The sequence below is a fragment of the Pseudopipra pipra genome, chromosome 12 (genome assembly GCF_036250125.1).
Source record: "Pseudopipra pipra isolate bDixPip1 chromosome 12, bDixPip1.hap1, whole genome shotgun sequence".
NCBI lineage: Eukaryota > Metazoa > Chordata > Aves > Passeriformes > Pipridae > Pseudopipra > Pseudopipra pipra.
Window position 1 is genome coordinate 21,198,941 of NC_087560.1, and position 21,939 is coordinate 21,220,879.

The following is a 21,939-nucleotide window of genomic DNA, read 5'->3' on the forward strand; positions in this document are numbered from 1 at the left end:
GCGCCGGCGGGGAACACCCCGCAGCCCGCCCCGCTGCCGGCGGCTCCCGCCGCGCCCCGGAGCCGCCGAGCCGGTGAGCAGGGGGGGCACCGGGCACGGGCGGGGATGTGTGTGTGTGTGAGGCGGAGGGAGAGAGAAAGGGAGAGAGTGTGTGTGTGTGTGCGGGGCTGTGTGTGTGTGTGTGTGTGTGTGTGTGTGTGTGTGTGTGTGTGTGTGTGTGTGTGTACGTGTACGGACGACTACGTGTGTGTGTGCGAGGTTGTGTGTGTGTGGCTGTGCGTGTGTGTGCGGAGCTGTGCGTGTGTAGGGGGATGCGTGCGTGCGGGGCTGTGTGTGTGTGTGCGGGGCTGTGTGTGTGTGTGCGGGGCTGTGTGTGTGTGTGCGGGGCTGTGTGTGTGCGGGGCTGTGTGTGTGTGTGCGGGGCTGTGTGTGTGTGTGCGGGGCTGTGTGTGTGCGGGGCTGTGTGTGTGTGCGGGGCTGTGTGTGTGTGCGGGGCTGTGCGGGTGTGCATGCACAGGGGTGGTGTGTGCATGGGCACGGAGGTCCCCGAGAGATGGGTGCACAGGGGATGGTGGAGGGGCTGGGGTTGCGGGTGAGTGTGAGAATGTGTGTGTGTGACTGTGTGTGAGTGTGCATGTGTGTGCCCATGTGTGTGACTGTGTGTGGCTGTGCATTTGTGTGTGCATGGGTAAGCGTGCATATGTGTGCGTGTGTTCGTGGTGTGTGTGTGACTGTGTGCACCTGGATGTGAGTTTGCCTCTGTGTGTTTGTGAGTGTGCCTGTGTACACGCGTGTATGTATGTGCAAATGTGCTTGTGTGTGTGTTTGTGTGTGTGTATGTGCAGGGTGCAGGCACACCGGGGGCCGTTCCCTCAGCCTGTTCCAGACGTGTGTTTGCTGCCCAGGGTGTGAACACCCCGTGACCTCGCTGCGTGTGTTTACATGTGCCGGGTGTGCGTACGCCGTGGCTTGGCCGAGGGTGTGGAAGCACAGGCACGGACGGTGCTTGGGATGGGTGTCATTGGCTACTCGTGGGGAGGCATGTTAGTGCACGCTCAGGGGTGGGACACACGTGTGCGTGGTGTGTCCCACTGTGTGCTGTGCCCTGGACACCTGCACACATGCTGTGTGTCACGGGCGTGTGGCCACAGCACCTGAGGAAGTATTGGGGCCCAGGGAGCCCCTGGGCTGGGGGCGCAGGGAGAGTCAGCATCCCATGGGCTGTCAGGTCACTCCATGGGCCCCAATGCCTGCTCCACCCGGGCCTGGGGCTGCTTGGGGGGCTGGCACCCCCTCTGATCCAGGCATCACCATGGCAAGGGTAACAAGGGTGCCGTGGGACCAAGGAGACCAGTGCTTGTTTGGGCTCTGGAGAGCCCAAACTGACTGGGAAGGGGGCACCCATCCCTGAGCCAGAACCCCCCATTCCTGCACTCCGGGGTTCTGATGTGCCTGTGCTTGGGGCCCACCACCTTGCTGCCCACCAAGGGTGCTCACTGCCAAGGGTGCCTGCTGGCTCTGCTCTGCCCTGTGCCAGGGGTGCCTGACAAGCAGTAGGGGCTCAGGGAAGCATCCCATGTATCCTGCAGCCCCCTGGGCAGGCAGTGCAGAGGTGCAGGCAGGCACTGGCATCATGGGGGACAACTGGGCTGTCCAGTGGGGATACCCCATGTGGGGATACCCCATGGCCCTCAGAGCTGAGCCTCTAACATTGTGCAGGAACAATTGGACAAGTGTGTGTTTTGGGGTACCCGGTGCCCTGGGTGCAGGGTCCCCCACAGCACCCTGCTGGGGCAAAGGGGCCTCTGTGGGGCAGTGAGGGGCTTGCTGTGTGCCACCATCAGACAGCATCAGCACCCCAGCCTGGAGGTCCTGGCAGCAGAGTCTGAGCTGGTGGCAGGCCAGGGTCATGGTGGCAGCCCAGCTTTGCCCCATGGGAGGCTCTTGGCTCAGGCAGGGTGTCACAGCTGGTGCACACGGAATGAGGGATGCCCCGGGGCCCTGTGGGGAGCCCTCATGCCGCAGGCCAGAGGCTGCCCCAGCCCCTCATCCTGCTTGAGGCCTCTCCTGGGGGGCTGGTGGGAAGCAGCAAAGCTGAGCCATGCTCCAGCTGCGGCCATGCCTCCAGGTATCCCCATGCAGAGAGACCTGCGATCTCCGAGCAGCTGGTGCTGAGCAGCTGGAGCTGGAGCATCTGTGACTCCGCAGGGCCCACAGCCACACGCTGCAGGTGTGTGTCACGCGTGCTCACACGCTGTGCATGTGTATGGCCAGGAGGAGGGACCGCCTGCTTCTGTCTGGCAGCTCCCACAGCCAGCCGAGCCGGGGGCGCGTGTGTGAGCCCCGGGAGCTGGGGAGAGCCCAGGCACGTGGGCTGCGTGCGAGCCGGGTGTGGGTCTCTGAGCAGGGGCCATGCCCACACTGCTGCCCATGCTGGGGCAGGCTGTGGAGGAAGGTGGGAATACACAGGCAGCAGCAAAATCGAGGCACACGCAGCCCTGTCCCCGTTCCCTGCAGGCAGCAGCAGCACTCAGCTCCACCACCACCTTCCCAGGCGCCCGCTGCCAGTGGAACAGGGCGGCAGGCACTGGCTTTGGAATTTGGTGCAGAAACCACCACCCCACCTGCCCACTGACCCTAGGCTGTGTGTTTTGGTGCTGCCCAGACACCCGGAGTGGTTTCCCCATGGCTGGCAGCAAGCAGGGAGGGTGGCATGGCCACCGCACGAGTGCGTGCCGGTGCCTGCAGCGGGGCACAGGGCACGCACGGGCCTGCGCGGGTGCAGAGTGGGACAGGGTGCTGCGGGTGCCCCCGGCGTTGCCCCACTGGCAGCTGCGTGGGCAGGACGGGAGATAAATGGGAGTTTGGCGTAAACAGCCCCAGCTGCCAGCAGCACTGGAGCGGCACTTAAAGGCGCAGGCTCTGGCCTGGCTCCACTGCCTGCTCCTGCCCTCCCTTCCCACTCTGCCTTCCCTCCCTCCCTGCTTGACCCTTCCCTCTTTCCTTGCCTGCCCCTTCCTTTCCCTCCTGCTCCTGTCCCCCCTGCCCACCCCAGAGCAGCTGCCCTTCCCACAGAAGGGTTCTATCCTTGCTGTGTGCCATCACACCGTGGTGTTGGCACTGCACTCCCACGGCCATGTACAGGTGACGGCTCAGACCGCAGAGTCCCCCAGGGTGCCGTGGGGTGCCATGGGGAAGGGGGCCATGTCTGCAAGGGGAGTGCCTGCTCCCACCCCACACAGGGTGACATGCCTGGCTGATTCCTGTCTGTCTGTGGCACTTCCCGGGCAAAGGGTGCTGATAAGGCCGGGGTGGAGCTTTGGGGCTGTCCCGGGCCTGGGAAGGAACGTCGGGCTTCGTCAGGCACGGCAGGAGCAGCAAGAACAAGAAGGAAGCAAGGCCAAGGGGGACAGCGGGGTACCCCACAGTCCCAGCCCCTGAACACCAGCCAGGTACAGCCCAAGAGCCGGCACTGTCCAGCAATGCTGAACAGGCAGAGTGTGCGAGTGTGGGCACAGTTTTTCCAGGAATGTGGGCACAGCCACTCAAGGAGCATGGCTGCAGTTGTCCGGGGAGTGTGGGGAGTGCTCCTCCTATGCAGGGGGCTCACAGGGTGTCCCACCAGTGGGGTGCCAGGGCTGGGACTGGCCAGGCAGGGCATGGGGAGTGGTGGGAAGGGCAGCGGTGGGCACCCCAACCCCAAGAGAGCTGTCTGCTGCAGGGTAGCCCCCAACCTCCATCCCTCTGTCCCCCTGTCACCTCGTTGCCATGGCAATATGAGGAGCTGTAATTAATAACAGTTGCGTGGGAGCTGCTGGCCGGGCGGGCAGCACTCCCCGGGGTGTGGGGGCTGCAAATCCTCCCCACACCTTGGCCGGGAACAAAGCCCACCGAGGGCCCGGGCAAAGGGTCCTGCCCAGCAGTGCCTGCTCGGCAGCATGGCCACACCAGGACCCCCGGGACGGGCACAGGGGATGGCAAAGGATGTGTCCCCTCTACCGGGTGCTGCCTGTGGGGACACCGGTACGAGCCAGTTCTGCCCGTGGCAGGGCTGGCACAGGCACCCCGTGGGACCCCAGTGTTCCCGAGGGAGGGCAGGGAGCGCTGGGCTGTGCCAGGCAGAGCCCTCAGCCCCAGCAGAGCGGCCATGGGGCACAGCCTGAGCTGAGGGGCTGGGGGGGCTCTGGCAGCAGCCGTGGGGCCGAGCTGTCCCCAGGGCAGACAGACACCCCCAGCCAGTCCCTCCCGGGCCATCCCCGGGGTCCTGGGTCCGCCGGTGATGGAGGGAGGTGCGGGGAGTGGCGGGGACAAAGCCCCGTCCCCTCCGGACCGTGACGGCCGCGGGGCGGGGACCAGGGCCGGGTCCCACCGGGGCGGAGCGGGGGCGGTACCGGCGGGAAACCGGCCGCCTCCTCTTCCGAGCGGCCCGCCCCGCCCGGGGCACCGGCGGGACTGGGGCGGCCGGAGCGGCTCGGTACGGCGGGGAACGGCTCGGCAACAGATCGGTAGTGCTCGGTCGGTTCGGTGCGGCCGGGCGGGGCTCTGCGCGTGGCCGCCCCGCCCGGTGCCGAGTGGCGGGCGGGCAGCCCCGGGGCCGGGCGGGCGGCGGGGTCGAACCGGGCCGTACTGTACCGTACCGAGTCTCTGAGCCCCTTCTCTTCCTGCAGGTCTGCAGCGCCCGGGCGGCTTCGCGGCGGCGGCGGAGGCTCGGCCCGGGATGGCGACCCGGCCGGTGCTGCCGGTCCTGGCTGCGCTGCTGCTCTCGGCGGCTCCGGAGCCCGTCCCGCGGGTCAGCCTGCCCTACGGTGAGTGTCCGCTAACCTTCGGTGGGTGAGGGCCCGCCGGCACCGGGGGGGGACGTCAGCCGTCGCCGGGGGCTCTGGCAGGCGAGGTCCCACGTCCCCCCGGGCTCCCCGCGCCGCGGGACGGGGCGGCCCCGCGTGGAAACGCCGTGTGACAGTGCCGAGGCTGCACAGCCCCTGCCAGCTCCCCGGGACACGGGGGGACACGGGGACGCCCTCGTCAGCGGATCATGGACCGAGGGCTGGGGCAGAGCCCCGGGGATGCTGTGGGGCACAGGGACACGCGTCTCTGTGTCCAGACCCGCACCAAGGGCGGGAGGGTCTGGGGCACCCAGGGGTGCTCATGTCCCTGCACGCAGGGCAGTGGTAGCAGCCGTGTCCTGTACAGGATGGGATGGGCTGAGCCGGTCGGGAGGCTCTGCCTGTGGGCCCCCTCCCCGCTGAGTGTGTCCCCGGGGCTCCCCCAGCCCTGCACTATGCTGTGCTCAGCTCCGGGCAGCCCCGGGCCCCACTGAAGGCCCCTGTCAGCCGCATGGCCCCAGAGCACTGAGGGCTGGGGAAGGACATCCGGGAGGGTGCTCAGCTAGGCAGAGCCCTCACAAGTGGGGAGCCTGGCTGCAGCCCCCTCCTGCCCTGCAGAGCCCCCCAGCAGCCGGCACAGGGTGGGATAGCAGTGGGGCACGCTCCTTGGGCTCAGCCTTGGCAGCTGTGTTGGGACGGGAGGGCTGCCCACGGGTGTCCAGACTGGCTGCACTGCCAGGAGAAGGTGGCTGGATCCAGCTGCCCCCGGCCAGTGGAGCCCATCCCATCCTGCGCTGGGCAGGGCCTGGGAGGGTGCCGTGGTTTGGGCAGCTGGGAGCACTCCCTGGCTCAGCACGCTGTGGCTCGCTGGTGTGGACGTGGCCCCACCACATGCTCCCGTGACCGCTGGCCATGGCCATGGTGGCACCAGCAGATGTGGGACCCGCCGAGCTGGACGGGAGGCTGGAAGCCAGCACGATGGCCAGCTCGGTGTCGTGCTGTGCTGTACTGTGCTGTGCTGCCCAGCCCTGCCTGCACAGACCAGTTCTGCCCACCTGAGAGGCTATGGGGCTGCAGCCACAGGCAGTGCCTGAGGGTCCCAGCTGGACCCCAGAACTGCAAGAGGAGCTGGGCAGGAGGCATGGGCCGGTGACCGGTGTGTGCCCAGTGGTGGCTCCCGTGGAGCATGGCTGCATGGGGCTGCAGTTAGTGGGAGGGAGGAGCTGGGAGCTGCTCCCCTGGGAGCGCTGGATGTGCCTGCAGCAGGTTTGTCTGGAAGAAGCAGGTCGTGTCCTGACAGGTCCCTGGCAGCCGCACCAGCAGCTCCCCATGTCAGGACAGCTCTGCAGGGCGCAGGGGCCCTGCTGCCCCTCTGCTGCCATGCCCACCACAGGTGGCATCGTCCCAGCACTGGGGTGCAGGACCCCTTGCAGGGGATGCCCTGGGGCATTGACTTCCCTCTCTCTGCACCACTGTGGGAGAACTGGAGTGGGTGCTGGGGCAGGGGCCAACTGAGTCTCGCAGGGTAGGGGGAGATGCTGCCCCGTTCAGAGGCATTTGAGGTGTGTGGAGCAATGGGGGGGAGAGCAACAGGGTCCTGCCCCTCAGCACTGTTGCCTCACAGGTCCTCAAGCGCTCGTACTGGCTCTTACCTGGCAGGGACTGGCAGGAGCCCCAGGGCTATCCTGGTGGGGCTCTGGGAGCAGGCAGGGGGTCGGGGGAGGTCGGGGAGTTCCCAGGGTGTCAGAGGTCAGGGAAGTTGGCAGTATGAGTCAGCCCAACGTGTCTCGCTGACACAGCCAGGCCCATCTGATTCAGAGCAGCAGCAGGAGAGGAAGGGTTTCCGGGGCCAGGCCGCCCACGCGGGACAGGACGGGACGGGCACTCCCTGACTCAGCACAGCCACTGCCCCGTGTCCGGCACAGGCTGAGCCCCAAGGGCCAGGGTGGGCAGCATCGGGCTGAGCCCTGAGTCCAGCACAGGCTGAGCTCTCTGATCTCTCTGATGCTCTCCCTGCTGCGATGTTGGGGTCCCCGTGGGCCCGGGCTGGGCTGAGCCTCCTGCGCCACAGGGCTGAGCCCTGGGGCTGTGTGCAGCTGGGCAGCTGCCCCAGTGCTGGGCAGGGCTGCTGCAGCATCCCCAGGGCCTGGACACAGCAATGCCTCATGGCTGCCCTCGGGCACTATTGTGGCCGTGCACAGTTCACCGCAATGTGTGTGGTGCCACACGTGTCTGGCAGCATAGGCCAGATCCAACCCTGGTTGCTCTGGGTGGATGGCACGGCCGAGGTGCTGAGCAGATGGGCCGTGGTGAGGAGTCTTGGGGGTCAGGTGCCCATATGAGGCTGATGCCAGTCACTGTCCTCCCAACAGACTCAGCCGAGCGGGTGGTGCAGCGGTTTGAGGCACCCGGCGTGTCCAACTACACGGCCCTGCTGCTGAGTCCGGACGGCAGGACCCTCTACCTGGGGGCACGGGAGCTGCTTCTCGCCCTTAACACCAGCCACTTCCAGCCCGGTGCCCCGGCTCGAAGGGTGAGCTGAGGGATGGGATGGGCTGCCCGCAGGGAGGGAGGGGGCACCTAATCAGCTGGAGTGCAGGGCCTGCCCTCCCCACCAGCATTTTGGGTCTGAGTGAGCTGCTGTATTCAGGAGCAGCCACCCCGGAGCAGGATGGTTGGCGTGGGGAGGACATGGGTGCTGGGGATGAGACCAAGGAAGGTGTGGGTGGACCAGGCAGAGACAAGGGGCTCCCAGTGACTATCCCCTCTCCACAGTTGCTATGGAGTGCGGATGAGGAGAAGAAGAGGCAGTGTGTGTTCAAGGGCAAGGACCCCCAGGTGAGCCCCACTACCAGTGGCTGTCAGGGGCTGCGGCAGAGTGGGCAGTGCCCGTGCAGGGTGGATGCGGGTGGGAGGGCTGAGCCGAGGGCTGAGCCAGCTCCTCTGACCCCTGCAGAGGGACTGTCACAACTACATCAAGCTGCTGCTGCGGCTGAACAGCACCCACCTGTACACCTGTGGGACCTGTGCCTTCAGCCCAGCCTGCGCCTACATTGTGAGTACAGGAGCAGGGCCCCACTCAGGTCCCCCCACGCTGATGGGGCCCTTCAGCGGGGTCCTGGGCACTGGGGTGAGCACTGCCAGCTCACAGCCTTGTCCTGTTGCAGAACATGCAGCACTTCAGCCTGGAGCGGGATGTGTCAGGGAAGGTGCTGCTGGAGGATGGGAAGGGACGCTGCCCCTTCGACCCCGAGTACCGCTCCACGGCTGTCATGGTCGGTAAGGCACACTGCCCTGGAACTCTCACTCTCCCTGTGCTGCCTCAGGACCCTTGCCCTCCCTGTGCCACCCTGGCACCCTTACCCTCCCTGCAGTGCTCTGCGACCCTCGCCCTTCTCCCCGTGTCTTACCCTCCCTGCATCTGCCCCACCAAGCTGAGCCAGGGCCGGGCTGTCATGGACCCTGGTGGGGAGCAGGGCCATGCCAATGGCATGTGCTGGGTCTCAGCAGGAGCATATCTTTGGTAGATGGAGAACTCTATGCCGGGACTGTCAGCAACTTCCAGGGCAACGAGCCAACCATCTCCCGCAGCCAGGAGAACCGCATTGCCCTCAAGACCGAAAATTCCCTCAACTGGCTGCAGGGTGAGCACTGGGGCTGGCACGGTTGGTCAAGGTCCTCGTCCCCCAGAGCGTGGGAAGCTGGGGATCGGGCCAGTAGTGCTAAGGGTCCCTGTGTCCCCAGACCCAGTGTTTGTGGGCTCAGCCTACCTGCGCGAGAGCCTCCCTGCCGGCAACCCTGAGGGCGACGACGACAAGGTCTACTTCTTCTTCAGTGAGACTGGAAAGGAGTTTGACTACTTCGAGAACACCATTGTCTCCCGCATCGCACGTGTGTGCAAGGTGGGCACAGAGCAGTGGGGATGCATGGGGGACTGTGCCTGGGGTATGACTCACTGTTGGGGTGGGGGGTATGTGGGAGCACCCTGCACATTTCTAGCCCTCGGTGCCTGGACCCCTACTCCACTCACCCAGCCCCTGAGGCTCCCCGTGGGCACAGCTGTGGTGTCACGCCCTGACCCGCTGTGCCACACAGGGGGACCAGGGCGGGGAGCGCGTGCTGCAGCGGCGGTGGACGACCTTCCTGAAAGCTCAGCTGCTCTGCTCACACCCCGAGGATGGGTTCCCCTTCAATGTGCTGCAGGACATCTTCGTGCTCACCCCGGGTGAGCTGCGCTGGAGGGACACGCTCTTCTATGGGGTCTTCACCTCACAATGGTGAGTGACAGGGACCTGGGCCACTGCGGGGGGCAGTGCAGGGGGTTCAGCAGAGGCAGAGGCCTGATCTTGCCACGGGCTCTGCCTCTCCCCACCAGGAACAAGGGGGGGCTGGGCTCTGCCGTCTGTGCCTTCCCCATGCGCAGTGTGCAGCGTGCCTTCGGCGGGCTCTACAAGGAGGTGAACCGTGAGACGCAGCAGTGGTACACGGACACTGGCCCGGTGCCAGAGCCCCGGCCAGGCACAGTAGGTGCCCCCTTGGCGCCTGCCCAAGCGCAGGACGCGACACAGCCCCTCGCGCTCTCCTGGTCCTGGCGGCCGCCACAGCAGAGCCGCCCACCCACCCGCTGCCCTGAGGACTACCGAGCCCCTTCCTCTCCCCCACAGTGCGTCACCAGCCACACGCGGCACCTCAAGATCAATTCATCGCTGCAGATGCCAGATCGGGTGCTGAACTTCATCAAGGACCACTTCCTGATGGACAGCCCAGTGCGCAGCCAGCCGCTGCTGCTGCAGAGCCGCCGGCGCTACCAGCAGATCGGCGTGCACCGCGCGCAGGGCCTGCACGGCACCTACGACGTCCTCTTCCTGGGCATGGGTGGGTGCAGGCAGGCTCTGGTGGGGCAGAGTGTGCACTGTGCACCCTGGCCCCACTCAGCACAGCCCCTCTGTTCACAGATGATGGGCGGCTGCACAAGGCTGTGCGAGTGAACCACGGCGTGCACATCATCGAGGAGATCTGCCTCTTCCCTGACGGGCAGCCCGTTCTCCAGCTGCTGCTGGACCAGGACCAGGCAGGAGCCAGGGCAAGGGGGGAGGGACACAGGGGGCTCAGCCTGCATGAGGCAGGTCCTGTCTGTGGGCTGGGAGACAGAGACCTGGGAGGGCAGGGGTGTGCAGGAACCCACCCCCTGACACTGCCGTGTTTCTTCTCACAGGGCCTTGTCTATGCAGCCACCTACACAGCAGTGGCCCAAGTGCCCTTTGCCAACTGCAGCCTGTACCGCAGCTGTGGGGAGTGTGTGCTGGCACGGGACCCCTTCTGTGCCTGGAGCCGTGGTGCCTGCCGCAGGGTCACCCAGCACCCCCCAGCACACCCACAGTAAGTGCTCACCCATTCTCCTCCATTCCCCTGCATCCCGCAGCACCCCACTGCCCTGACACCTGTCTGTCCCCAGGCTCTGGGCACAGGACATCGAGGACGCTGACACGGAGCGGCTCTGCCAGCTGGCCAATGCCTCCCAGCCCCGTCCCCGCATCCTCCTGCCCCCAGGTGAGCTCCTGTGGGTGCCACCATGGGACTGGGTGTCTCAGGGGCTCCCACACAACCCAGGCTCCCAATCTGCACCCCCATTACTCCCCCATCCGCATCCAGGGTCCCCTCGCTGACCATGAGTTCTGTCTGCAGCCTCGGGTGCCCCATGCCAGCGGATCCAGCTGCCGCCCAACGCGGTGCGGCCGCTGCCATGCCGGCTGCTCTCCAACCTGGCCTCGCGGCGCTGGCTGCACGACGGGGCACCTGTCAACGCGTCCTACTTGGTGCTGCCCGACGGGGCCCTCATCCTGGTGGGCAGCCCCGAGCGCGCCGGCACCTACGAGTGCTGGTCACTGGAGGAGGGATTCCACAAGCTGATGGCCAGCTACTGTGTGAGCGTGCAGGAGCTGGGCCGTGGGCCGCTGGACCCTGGCAGGAAGGTGGCCTCCGGCCATGGTGCCCTGGAGACGGTCAGCACGTCCCGGAGTACCTCGGCAGTGGGCAGCGCCGCAGCACGGCTGGATGGCAAGACCTACTGGACTGAGTTCCTGGTGATGTGTGTGCTCTTTGCTGCCGCCGTCTTCGTGCTGGCCCTCTTTGTCCTGCACCGGCACCGCGATGGCATGAAGGCCTTGCTGGAGCCTGGAGACCCAAGCCGGCACCAGAAGCCACCTCGCAAGCCAGTGGAGAGCCTGCCCCTGAATGGCAGCAGCTTGCCCAGTGCGGCATCTGAGCACAAGGGCTACCAGGCCCTGCAGGACAACTACATCGTCAGCACCCCAGTGCACGAGCCCTCGGGCACGCCACGCGCCTTCTCCGAGTCAGAGAAGAGGCCCCTCCATGTCCGGGACAGCTTTGTGGAGGTGTCTCCTGCCTGCCAAAGACCCCGGGTGCGCCTGGGCTCTGAGATCCAGGACTCAGTGGTGTGACGATGACGAGAGCCAAGCCCTCGCCCGTGACCACCTCTGCTCTGCTGAGCCTCACCGGACCGTGCCGCGGCCGGGGTCTGTGTTGTCTGTGTGTGCATGCCTGGAGCCTGGTGCCCATGGCCTGCGGCAGCACCCACCAGCCAGTGGGGTCTGGACCCCCGGGAGCTCCCTGGGCATCACCTCGGTACTGGCAACGGTGGGTGTGAGGGGTGCTGCATGCCTTCCAGGGATGTCTGCGGGACCGTGCCAGCCCAGCGTCCCCACCATGGGAATGGACACAGTGCCTGGCTCGGGCTGCTGGTGCGGCCCCGGCTCCGCAGGGCCCAGACCCCCTCTATGCAGAGAGCAGGAGGGGGCAGCCACAGCCTCCTCGCACCCCGACTCACTGTGACGTCCTGCTGTGGGACCCAGGGCCACACGTGCGGCCAGGTGGTGCCGGCCCCGTGGCATGTGCTGTGTGTCTGTGTTTGGTTCATTTTTAATACGTGGAAAATGTGAATTGTGTCCGGGGAAGGGGGCAGGGAGCAGCTCCCCCTGCACGGGGTGGGCAGGGACACCTCATGGCCCCATGTGCGTGTGCAGAAATGTCAGTGGTTTTTATATAAAGTCCAAGTGTCTCCTTTGGACATGTGGTGCAGTGGGGCTGGGCGACTTCCCAGGCTGGAACCATCCTGGTGGCCCCACGGAGAGGAGCCATGTCCGGCTCTTGGTGCAGCTGGGGGAAGATCTGCTGTGGCTGCACCTCACTCAGTCAGGGCAGGAGGGCCATGCTGGCTGTCAGACTTGCAGAGTCCCCATGTGCTTGGCTGAGCGTTGGGCCAGGGCACACGGGGCCCTGCAGCACGGTGGCTGTGTGCCTGCACAGCTGCCCAGGGCTGTGCCAAGGGTCCCTGTGACCCTCTGGCAGGGTGTCACTTGAGCAGCCATTGGCTGTCTTGGGGCCGTGCCTGGAGGCCCATGCTGCAAAGGGCAGCGTGGTGGAGGCAGAGCAGGGCTGATACTGTCTTGACACCATGAGAAACTGTGGAAGGCAGAGGTGAACAGGACTAAGAAAACTTGGTGCCTGGGGCTGGGAGTGGAGCAGCCTCCAGCAAGAAGGGGCTGTGGCAGCCCCCTTCCCCAGGACCATGGTGTTGTGCTGCACATAGGACCCACTGCCCATCTAGAGAGCAGCAGGTCCTTGTCCCCATCCCACCTGGCTGTAGGCAGACCCCAGCTGCTTTGGTGGCAGGACCTGACTCCATGGTAGCTGAAGACCAGGACTGGGACTACGGTGCAGTGCTGCTCATGAGCCCTCACACACCTTCATGCCTGGGAAGCACCAGCTGCACCAGGACGGGGCTGACGGAAGCAGTGAGTGCTGCACAGAGCTGGCGTGTTGAGGCAGGATCACCCCCAGGGACCAGCACTGCCTCACTCCCAGCTGGACCTGCACACTGTATTTCCAGCCCAGCCTGTTCTGGGACATCAAAAAAGCCACCGGAGGCGTTGGCTGGTGCGCTGCCAGCAGACACGGCCCTGGGGCCACAGGGGCACAGGCCTTGGCGGGCAGATACCGTCAGCTACACAGGGCATTGAGCTGGAAGGGCCAGCAGCACAAGGAGCGGGAGACAGTGTGAGAAAGAGCCATGCCAGTGCCCCAAGCTGCTTCTTCCCAGCACAGGGGCTCTGCAGGGCCAGCTGGAGCCCAGGCCCAGGCCCCTCACCAGCCCGATGGGGCCGCTGGCTGCGGGCCAGGGCAGAGCCGGTGGCTGAACGGGCACAAAGGGCCCCAGCGCTGCCCACAGCGAAGGCCCCGCTCGCCTGGCCGGGATTTCCCTCGGTGCCTCTGACCAGAGCACCGAGATCTTTGTGCTGCCCAGAACAATCCCATCATGGAGGAGGGAGGGAGGAAGGCAGGGGGTGGCCATGGAAAGGGCAGTCACTGCGCAGGACGTGGGACCTGTCCCACAGCGGTGGCTCGTATACGGGCAGACGGGCCTGGCAGGGGCCCGTGTCCCCAGCACCCTCGTGGCACCCGTCCCGCAGCCAGACAAAGGCAGCAAAGAGTGAGGGTGAAACCGGAGCCCTTTATTTGTGTCCTCACAGGGGCTGGGGGAGGAAGAGGCCGGCACAGCCAAGCAGCTGCTGGGCTGGAGCCAGAGGAGGGGCAGAGAGGGAAAGGGAGGAAGAGGAGAACAGGCTTTGAGAACGGTCAGTGCTGAGGCAGCACGGGGGAGTCCAGCTGCACACCCGTGGGCTGTGCCAGTGGGGAAGGAATGTGTCCTGTGCAGCCGTGGGGGGACAGCTCTGCTATGGGTTGGCACCTGTACAGTGACACGGGTTATTGCTCAGAGAAACGGCCCCTGTTTGGGTCATTGCTCAGGGAAAACGATCCACAATTTGGTTATTGCTCAGAGGATCCATGTTCGGGTTACTGCTCACAGAAATGAATCCATGTGGCAGCAGGGACGCTCCCAGGAAGATGAGGAAGCTGAGAAGAGGCTGGAGAGGGAGGCAGCTCTCTGCCTGCTGCTGGAAGGCACAACTTGGGAATTGGCCTTAGGGATTTGGGAATTGGTCCCGAGGGCAGGGAGGGGCTGTGCTGGCGCAGAGTGGCCCCAGGCAGGAGCAGCTTAGCCTCCCCCACCTGCAGAGCTGCCCTTGGACTGCATATGGAGTCAAACTGGTGCTGGGAGAGCAGAGGGGCTGCAGGAGAGGCAGATTCCTAGGGCCCCCCACTGTCAGGCACCTGAGAGGAAAGCAGGAGGGCTCCTGCCCAAGGCACTGTGGCATTGCTGGGCCAGCGAGGGGCCAGGCCTGTGCTCTCTGAAAGAAAAAATGGCTGAGCCCACAAGGAGCTGCAGGAGCCAGAGGAGCACTGGAGGAACTGGAGGAGTGGTAGAGAAACTGGAGGAATGATGCTGGAGGAACTGGACAAGTGGTGCTGGAGGAACTGGAGGAGTGGTGCTGGTGAGCCACGGGGCTCACAGGACGATCTTGAAGGAGCTGCAAGAGATACAACAGGTTCTGCACCTCCTCGCTGGGTCACACAAAGAGTTTGTGAGTGCCCACTGCTGCAGGGACCCACGTTCCCACGTGGGAGAGGCTCTGCAGAGCCAGCTTGGCATGCAGAGCCAGCTGGGGATGCAGCTCGCTCTGCCATTATGGCAGACCTGGCAGAGGGCAGCCCTGCCCTCCTGTCACCATAAGCTCTGCCCCAGCTCAGCAACTGGGACAACGAACCCCCAGACAGGCCCAGGGATGGGCTGTGCTGCTGGGCACCACCGCACCTGGCAAAGTCTGGGGAGCGGGAGACGACATGCTGGAACTCGGAGAGGTTGATGGTGCCGTCCTTGTCGATGTCAGACTCCTCCAGGATCTGGGGGGAAAGGGATGATGAGCTCTGTGCCTGGGGCCGTGCAGTGTCCGTGCCCTGCCCGATGCGCTCACGTTTTGGATGAGCTGCTCCATCTCCGCCCTGCTCAGCCGGGACTCCTCGCCCTGCCCCGTCAGGCAGTTCACCAGTTGCTCCAGGTCCTTCCTGTCCAGAGTCCCATCATCATCAAAGTCTGTGGGGACAGGAAAGGTACCTTTTGGCAGGGCCACAGAGACCCCAGAGAGTCACAAGCACCAGCACTGCGCAGCTTCATGCGCATCACTGTGCCAAAACAGCCAGTCCCACTGGGAGTTCCTAAAGCCACCGTCCCCATGGGCAGCCCTCCTGAACATGGATTCATCCCCCCATCCCCTCTTCCTTGAGCTGTGGGGACCCCGGGATACAGCAGCAGCCCCCAGCCTTACCAAAGATGCGGAAGGCATAGTGGGATTTGATGTCGAAGGTGGCAGAGTCACTGAAGACGCTCAGCATATCAAGGAAGTCTTCAAAGGACATGCTGTTGTCCCCGGCCTCTGAGGTGGAGAACACATGGCAGATCCGGTGCTGGAAGGGGTTTGCCTGTGGACACGGGAACGGCTCAGGCAGGGCTGGGCTGGGCTGGCTCCCTCCAGCACACACTGGCTGTGGCTGCTGCTCCAGCAGCTGAGCAAGTGCCCCACTCTGCCACCAGTGCGGCACCCACAGCATAGCTGAGCCTGTCCTGTGCCTCCTGGGATGCACCACAGGGATCCCTGGGATCTCTGGGATCCATGGCACAGCAGGAGGAGGATCCCCGGGATCCTCAGCGGCTCACTGGGGACAAGGAAGCTGTTTGTGGGCACAGCTGAGGGCAGAGCATTGGCACGGTGAGGCCGTGGTGGGTAAACCGAGGCCCTGCCCAAACATGCCCCCACCCAGGAGTAGCAGCGTCCTGTGTGTGCCAGGCACCGTACCCGCAGCTCAGGCAGCGTCAGGATGTGGCTCTTGGGAACCCGCGCGGAGCAGGCGTTCTCCCGCTCCTGCTTTGGCAGCAGTTCACTGAACCTCTTGTAGGCACTTGAAGAGGAAAGAACAAGAGCGGCTCTGTGGTGCTCCCGGGATGGCAGCAGCCCCGCAGCGCTTCCCAGGGCCGGGCGGGTGCATGCCGGCCCGGGGGTCCCCCAGCTGCTCCCGGGGCCAGGGAGAGGAGCCGGCCTGGTGCTGCCCGCCCCAGGGCTGGGGATTCAGAGGGGGCTCGGGGCGGCTCTCCAGTCCCCACCCCGCCCGTCAGGGCGGACCCGGCCCGGCCCGCGCCACCGGCAGCACCCGCGGACCTTTGCCCTGTGACACCCCACTGTCAGGGAACGGCACCGGCACCTCCCGGCTCAGCGGGGCATCACGGCGGAACGGTAGCCCCGGGGCAGGGCCGGGGCCCTCCGCGACCCCAGCACAGCCCGAGGCCCCGGGACTACGGGGGACCGGGGGTCTGCACCCACATCCCGCTCCAGGGGCGGTACTTACAGCAGGATCTCCTGCTTGCTCAGGAACGTCAGCTCCTGCGGGGAGAGTGCGGGTCAGCACCGGGCACCGGGGTCAGTACCGGGGTCAGTACCGGGGTCAGCACCGGGCACCGGGGTCAGTACCGGGGTCGGCACCGGGGTCAGTACCGGGGTCAGCACCGGCAGCGGGGTCAGGGCCTGACCCGGGGCAACGCAGCCCCGGGTCCCTCGGCCTATGGGCAGCTGCCCCCCGGGGTCGCGCCGCCCCCGTGTCCCCCCGGCGCCGCCCCTCTCCGCCGGTGCCGGTGCCGGTGCCGTACCTGGTACTCGCCCAGCGCGTCCCGCGGCAGCAGACTGGCCGAGCCGCCCATGGCGCCGCTTCCGCCGCCTGTCACTCACCCGCTGCCGTGGCAACGCCCCGCGGCCAGGCAGCCACGCCCACCCGTCCCGCGTAGCCCCGCCCTCCCGGCGGACCCCGAGTCCGCGGGTTCGCGGCTGAGCCCGCCCCGCACCGGCAATGGCGGCGGCGCCGGCGGCGGGCGAGGAGCGGGGCGAGCCGAGCCCCGAGGAGTTCGTGTACGGCGAGGAAGATTTCGTGCTGCAGCCGGCCGGCTGGGACGACCCGGACTCCGCGCCCTCCCGCTTCGACAGGGCGCTGCTGGCGGGCTGGAGCGACCGTATGGAGCGGGGGCTGTTCCGCTACCGGCTCGGGCCGATGCCCACCCGCGTCCTGCCCGGCCCCCTGCGCCTCGTGGCGCAGCTGAACGAGCAGCGCAGCGCCGAGCGCCGCCCACCGCAGCCCGTCCGCAGCCTCCGGGACCCCTTCGACCCCGACGCCTTCAACTTCACCCGGCTGCGCCCCGCCGAGCTGCTGCTCCGCCTGCGCCGCGCCGGGGGCCCGGGGCCGCCGCCCGACCCGCTGCTGGTGGCCATCAACGCCAGCCCGCTGGAGCGGGGCCACGTCCTGCTGCTGCCCGAGCCGGCGCTGCGGCTGCGGAGGGGATGGCACCGGGGCTGAGACTGGGACGGGAACCGGCGTGGGTTGCTCCATGGCGGGCCCCACACCAGCACAGGGGCTCGGCAGGGCCAGCTGGAGCCCAGGCCCCTCACCAGCCAGTGGGGCCGCTGGCTGCGGGCCAGGGCAGAGCCGGTGGCTGAATGGGCACGAAGGGCCCCAGCGCTGCCCACAGCGAAGGCCCCGCTCGCCTGGCCGGGATTTCCCTCGGTGCCTCTGACCAGAGCACCGAGATCTTTGTGCTGCCCAGAACAATCCCATCATGGAGGAGGGAGGGAGGAAGGCAGGGGGTGGCCATGGAAAGGGCAGTCACCGCGCAGGACGTGGGACCTGTCCCACAGCGGTGGCTCGTATACGGGCAGACGGGCCTGGCAGGGGCCCGTGTCCCCAGCACCCTCGTGGCACCCGTCCCGCAGCCAGACAAAGGCAGCAAAGAGTGAGGGTGAAACCGGAGCCCTTTATTTGTGTCCTCACAGGGGCTGGGGGAGGAAGAGGCCGGCACAGCCAAGCAGCTGCTGGGCTGGAGCCAGAGGAGGGGCAGAGAGGGAAAGGGAGGAAGAGGAGAACAGGCTTTGAGAACGGTCAGTGCTGAGGCAGCACGGGGGAGTCCAGCTGCACACCCGTGGGCTGTGCCAGTGGGGAAGGAATGTGTCCTGTGCAGCCGTGGGGGGACAGCTCTGCTATGGGTTGGCACCTGTACAGTGACACTTGGGTTATTGCTCAGAGAAACGGCCCCCGTTTGGGTCATTGCTCAGGGAAAACGATCCACAATTTGGTTATTGCTCAGAGGATCCATGTTCGGGTTACTGCTCACAGAAATGAATCCATGTGGCAGCAGGGACGCTCCCAGGAAGATGAGGAAGCTGAGAAGAGGCTGGAGAGGGAGGCAGCTCTCTGCCTGCTGCTGGAAGGCACAACTTGGGAATTGGTCTTTAGGGATGTGGGAATTGGTCCCGAGGGCAGGGAGGGGCTGTGCTGGCGCAGAGTGGCCCCAGGCAGGAGCAGCTTAGCCTCCCCCACCTGCAGAGCTGCCCTTGGACTGCATATGGAGTCAAACTGGTGCTGGGAGAGCAGAGGGGCTGCAGGAGAGGCAGATTCCTAGGGCCCCCCACTGCCAGGCACCTGAGAGGAAAGCAGGAGGGCTCCTGCCCAAGGCACTGTGGCATTGCTGGGCCAGCGAGGGGCCAGGCCTGTGCTCTCTGAAAGAAAAAATGGCTGAGCCCACAAGGAGCTGCAGGAGCCAGAGGAGCACTGGAGGAACTGGAGGAGTGGTAGAGAAACTGGAGGAATGATGCTGGAGGAACTGGACAAGTGGTGCTGGAGGAACTGGAGGAGTGGTGCTGGTGAGCCACGGGGCTCACAGGACGATCTTGAAGGAGCTGCAAGAGATACAACAGGTTCTGCACCTCCTCGCTGGGTCACACAAAGAGTTTGCGAGTGCCCACTGCTGCAGGGACCCACGTTCCCACGTGGGAGAGGCTCTGCAGAGCCAGCTTGGCATGCAGAGCCAGCTGGGGATGCAGCTCGCTCTGCCATTATGGCAGACCTGGCAGAGGGCAGCCCTGCCCTCCTGTCACCATAAGCTCTGCCCCAGCTCAGCAACTGGGACAACGAACCCCCAGACAGGCCCAGGGATGGGCTGTGCTGCTGGGCACCACCGCACCTGGCAAAGTCTGGGGAGCGGGAGACGACATGCTGGAACTCGGAGAGGTTGATGGTGCCGTCCTTGTCGATGTCAGACTCCTCCAGGATCTGGGGGGAAAGGGATGGTGAGCTCTGTGCCTGGGGCCGTGCAGTGTCCGTGCCCTGCCCGATGCGCTCACGTTTTGGATGAGCTGCTCCATCTCCGCCCTGCTCAGCCGGGACTCCTCGCCCTGCCCCGTCAGGCAGTTCACCAGTTGCTCCAGGTCCTTCCTGTCCAGAGTCCCATCATCATCAAAGTCTGTGGGGACAGGAAAGGTACCTTTTGGCAGGGCCACAGAGACCCCAGAGAGTCACAAGCACCAGCACTGCGCAGCTTCATGCGCATCACTGTGCCAAAACAGCCAGTCCCACTGGGAGTTCCTAAAGCCACCGTCCCCATGGGCAGCCCTCCTGAACATGGATTCATCCCCCCATCCCCTCTTCCTTGAGCTGTGGGGACCCCGGGATACAGCAGCAGCCCCCAGCCTTACCAAAGATGCATGGCAAGGAAGTCTTCAAAGGACATGCTGTTGTCCCCGGCCTCTGAGGTGGAGAACACATGGCAGATCCGGTGCTGGAAGGGGTTTGCCTGTGGACACGGGAACGGCTCAGGCAGGGCTGGGCTGGGCTGGCTCCCTCCAGCACACACTGGCTGTGGCTGCTGCTCCAGCAGCTGAGCAAGTGCCCCACTCTGCCACCAGTGCGGCACCCACAGCATAGCTGAGCCTGTCCTGTGCCTCCCGGGATGCACCACAGGGATCCCTGGGATCCATGGCACAGCAGGAGGAGGATCCCCGGGATCCTCAGCGGCTCACTGGGGACAAGGAAGCTGTTTGTGGGCACAGCTGAGGGCAGAGCATTGGCACGGTGAGGCCGTGGTGGGTAAACCGAGGCCCTGCCCAAACATGCCCCCACCCAGGAGTAGCAGCGTCCTGTGTGTGCCAGGCACCGTACCCGCAGCTCAGGCAGCGTCAGGATGTGGCTCTTGGGAACCCGCGCGGAGCAGGCGTTCTCCCGCTCCTGCTTTGGCAGCAGTTCACTGAACCTCTTGTAGGCACTTGAAGAGGAAAGAACAAGAGCGGCTCTGTGGTGCTCCCGGGATGGCAGCAGCCCCGCAGCGCTTCCCAGGGCCGGGCGGGTGCATGCCGGCCCGGGGGTCCCCCAGCTGCTCCCGGGGCCAGGGAGAGGAGCCGGCCTGGTGCTGCCCGCCCCAGGGCTGGGGATTCAGAGGGGGCTCGGGGCGGCTCTCCAGTCCCCACCCCGCCCGTCAGGGCGGACCCGGCCCGGCCCGCGCCACCGGCAGCACCCGCGGACCTTTGCCCTGTGACACCCCACTGTCAGGGAACGGCACCGGCACCTCCCGGCTCAGCGGGGCATCACGGCGGAACGGTAGCCCCGGGGCAGGGCCGGGGCCCTCCGCGACCCCAGCACAGCCCGAGGCCCCGGGACTACGGGGGACCGGGGGTCTGCACCCACATCCCGCTCCAGGGGCGGTACTTACAGCAGGATCTCCTGCTTGCTCAGGAACGTCAGCTCCTGCGGGGAGAGTGCGGGTCAGCACCGGGCACCGGGGTCAGTACCGGGGTCAGTACCGGGGTCAGCACCGGGCACCGGGGTCAGTACCGGGGTCGGCACCGGGGTCAGTACCGGGGTCGGCACCGGGGTCAGTACCGGGGTCAGCACCGGCAGCGGGGTCAGGGCCTGACCCGGGGCAACGCAGCCCCGGGTCCCTCGGCCTATGGGCAGCTGCCCCCCGGGGTCGCGCCGCCCCCGTGTCCCCCCGGCGCCGCCCCTCTCCGCCGGTGCCGGTGCCGGTGCCGTACCTGGTACTCGCCCAGCGCGTCCCGCGGCAGCAGACTGGCCGAGCCGCCCATGGCGCCGCTTCCGCCGCCTGTCACTCACCCGCTGCCGTGGCAACGCCCCGCGGCCAGGCAGCCACGCCCACCCGTCCCGCGTAGCCCCGCCCTCCCGGCGGACCCCGAGTCCGCGGGTTCGCGGCTGAGCCCGCCCCGCACCGGCAATGGCGGCGGCGCCGGCGGCGGGCGAGGAGCGGGGCGAGCCGAGCCCCGAGGAGTTCGTGTACGGCGAGGAAGATTTCGTGCTGCAGCCGGCCGGCTGGGACGACCCGGACTCCGCGCCCTCCCGCTTCGACAGGGCGCTGCTGGCGGGCTGGAGCGACCGTATGGAGCGGGGGCTGTTCCGCTACCGGCTCGGGCCGATGCCCACCCGCGTCCTGCCCGGCCCCCTGCGCCTCGTGGCGCAGCTGAACGAGCAGCGCAGCGCCGAGCGCCGCCCACCGCAGCCCGTCCGCAGCCTCCGGGACCCCTTCGACCCCGACGCCTTCAACTTCACCCGGCTGCGCCCCGCCGAGCTGCTGCTCCGCCTGCGCCGCGCCGGGGGCCCGGGGCCGCCGCCCGACCCGCTGCTGGTGGCCATCAACGCCAGCCCGCTGGAGCGGGGCCACGTCCTGCTGCTGCCCGAGCCGGCGCTGCGGCTGCCGCAGGCGCTGACGGCCTCGGCGCTGCGCGGGGCGCTGGAGGTTGCGCTGCTCAGCGCCCACCCGGGATTCCACGTGGGCTTCAATGGGCTGGGCGGCGGAGCCTCGGTGAACCACCTGCACCTGCACGGGCTCTACTTGGGTCGCCCATTGCCGCTGGAGGCGGCGCCGGCTGAGCCGCTGGGGCCGCGCCTGGGACTGCTCCGTGCCGGACCGGCCACCGCCTTCCTCTTCTTTGCCACTGGCCCCGCGGCGCTGGAGCCGGTGTCGCGGGCCGTGTGCCGGGCGGTGGAGCACCTGGGCGGCGCTGGGCTGGCCTGCAACGTGCTGGCCACGCGGGGCGACCCTCCGGCGGGGCCCGGCGCCAGCAAAGACCGCGGGCTGCGGGTGTTGCTGTGGGCGCGCCCACCCCGCTTCGGCCCCAAGGTGGGCGAGCCCTTCCCCGTGGCGGTGTGCGAGCTGGCGGGGTTCCTCCCGCTGCCCGCCCCTCCGCTCTACTGGCACATCACCGAGGCAGAGGCCTTGAGCGCCATCCGCCAGCACCTACTGCCCGAGCCCGAGCTGCTGCGCCTCGGCGGAGAGCTGGCGCGGCTGCTGGAGAGCTGATGGCACCGGGACCGAGAC

The 21,939-nt window shown here is 66.8% G+C and overlaps 4 protein-coding genes across 6 annotated transcripts; 2 read left to right on the top strand and 2 right to left on the bottom strand.

The window, feature by feature from the left end:
• On the top strand, positions 1–11,910 carry SEMA4B (semaphorin 4B). Of its 3 annotated transcripts, none has more exons than XM_064669379.1 (15): positions 1–73; positions 4,668–4,805; positions 7,196–7,356; positions 7,599–7,661; positions 7,780–7,878; positions 7,991–8,102; positions 8,351–8,467; positions 8,568–8,725; positions 8,919–9,100; positions 9,199–9,346; positions 9,488–9,698; positions 9,779–9,894; positions 10,039–10,202; positions 10,279–10,373; positions 10,509–11,910. In XM_064669379.1, the coding sequence occupies exons 2-15, from the start codon at positions 4,718–4,720 to the stop codon at positions 11,282–11,284; spliced, it is 2,490 nt and encodes an 829-aa protein (XP_064525449.1). In that variant the 5' UTR covers positions 1–73; positions 4,668–4,717; the 3' UTR covers positions 11,285–11,910. The 3 variants fall into 3 exon arrangements, with proteins under 3 accessions (XP_064525449.1, XP_064525448.1, XP_064525450.1); XM_064669378.1 differs by lacking the exon at positions 1–73 and adding an exon at positions 4,265–4,505; XM_064669380.1 differs by lacking the exon at positions 1–73 and adding an exon at positions 4,416–4,474.
• A 1,423-nt stretch (positions 11,911–13,333) lies between these two features.
• On the bottom strand, positions 13,334–16,541 carry CIB1 (calcium and integrin binding 1). Its single transcript, XM_064669415.1, has 7 exons — positions 16,441–16,541; positions 16,143–16,177; positions 15,596–15,698; positions 15,068–15,221; positions 14,717–14,835; positions 14,557–14,645; positions 13,334–14,272 (listed from the first exon to the last, which is right to left on the bottom strand). Exons 1-7 carry the CDS (start codon positions 16,489–16,491, stop codon positions 14,251–14,253), a joined length of 573 nt encoding a protein of 190 aa, XP_064525485.1. The 5' UTR covers positions 16,492–16,541; the 3' UTR covers positions 13,334–14,250.
• A 2-nt stretch (positions 16,542–16,543) lies between these two features.
• Positions 16,544–21,921, top strand: GDPGP1 (GDP-D-glucose phosphorylase 1). The gene is made up of 3 exons (XM_064668267.1): positions 16,544–17,133; positions 20,188–20,711; positions 20,821–21,921. The coding sequence occupies exons 1-3, from the start codon at positions 16,638–16,640 to the stop codon at positions 21,919–21,921; spliced, it is 2,121 nt and encodes a 706-aa protein (XP_064524337.1). The 5' UTR covers positions 16,544–16,637.
• LOC135421129 (calcium and integrin-binding protein 1-like) lies at positions 17,573–20,761 on the bottom strand. The gene is made up of 7 exons (XM_064669416.1): positions 20,642–20,761; positions 20,320–20,354; positions 19,773–19,875; positions 19,317–19,407; positions 18,959–19,128; positions 18,799–18,887; positions 17,573–18,514 (listed from the first exon to the last, which is right to left on the bottom strand). The coding sequence occupies exons 1-7, from the start codon at positions 20,690–20,692 to the stop codon at positions 18,493–18,495; spliced, it is 561 nt and encodes a 186-aa protein (XP_064525486.1). The 5' UTR covers positions 20,693–20,761; the 3' UTR covers positions 17,573–18,492.
• Positions 21,922–21,939: the final 18 nt, after the last annotated feature.

Coding starts and splice junctions, on each gene's coding strand:
- SEMA4B (XM_064669378.1), top strand. CDS start 4,280: ATGGAGGGAGGTGCGGGGAGTGGCGGGGACAAAGCCCCGTCCCCTCCG. Junction 7,879..7,990: donor GCCCAGCCTGCGCCTACATT/GTGAGTACAGGA, acceptor GTCCTGTTGCAG/AACATGCAGCACTTCAGCCT. Junction 9,895..10,038: donor TGCTGCTGGACCAGGACCAG/GCAGGAGCCAGG, acceptor TTCTTCTCACAG/GGCCTTGTCTATGCAGCCAC.
- CIB1 (XM_064669415.1), bottom strand. CDS start 16,491: ATGGGCGGCTCGGCCAGTCTGCTGCCGCGGGACGCGCTGGGCGAGTAC. Junction 15,699..16,142: donor AGCAAGCAGGAGATCCTGCT/GTAAGTACCGCC, acceptor TTCCTCTTCAAG/TGCCTACAAGAGGTTCAGTG. Junction 14,646..14,716: donor TGGAGCAGCTCATCCAAAAC/GTGAGCGCATCG, acceptor CTTTCCCCCCAG/ATCCTGGAGGAGTCTGACAT.
- GDPGP1 (XM_064668267.1), top strand. CDS start 16,638: ATGGCGGCGGCGCCGGCGGCGGGCGAGGAGCGGGGCGAGCCGAGCCCC. Junction 17,134..20,187: donor GCGGAGGGGATGGCACCGGG/GCTGAGACTGGG, acceptor CTCCCGGCTCAG/CGGGGCATCACGGCGGAACG. Junction 20,712..20,820: donor TGGCGCCGCTTCCGCCGCCT/GTCACTCACCCG, acceptor GTTCGCGGCTGA/GCCCGCCCCGCACCGGCAAT.
- LOC135421129 (XM_064669416.1), bottom strand. CDS start 20,692: ATGGGCGGCTCGGCCAGTCTGCTGCCGCGGGACGCGCTGGGCGAGTAC. Junction 20,355..20,641: donor ACGCGCTGGGCGAGTACCAG/GTACGGCACCGG, acceptor CTCTCCCCGCAG/GAGCTGACGTTCCTGAGCAA. Junction 18,888..18,958: donor TGGAGCAGCTCATCCAAAAC/GTGAGCGCATCG, acceptor CTTTCCCCCCAG/ATCCTGGAGGAGTCTGACAT.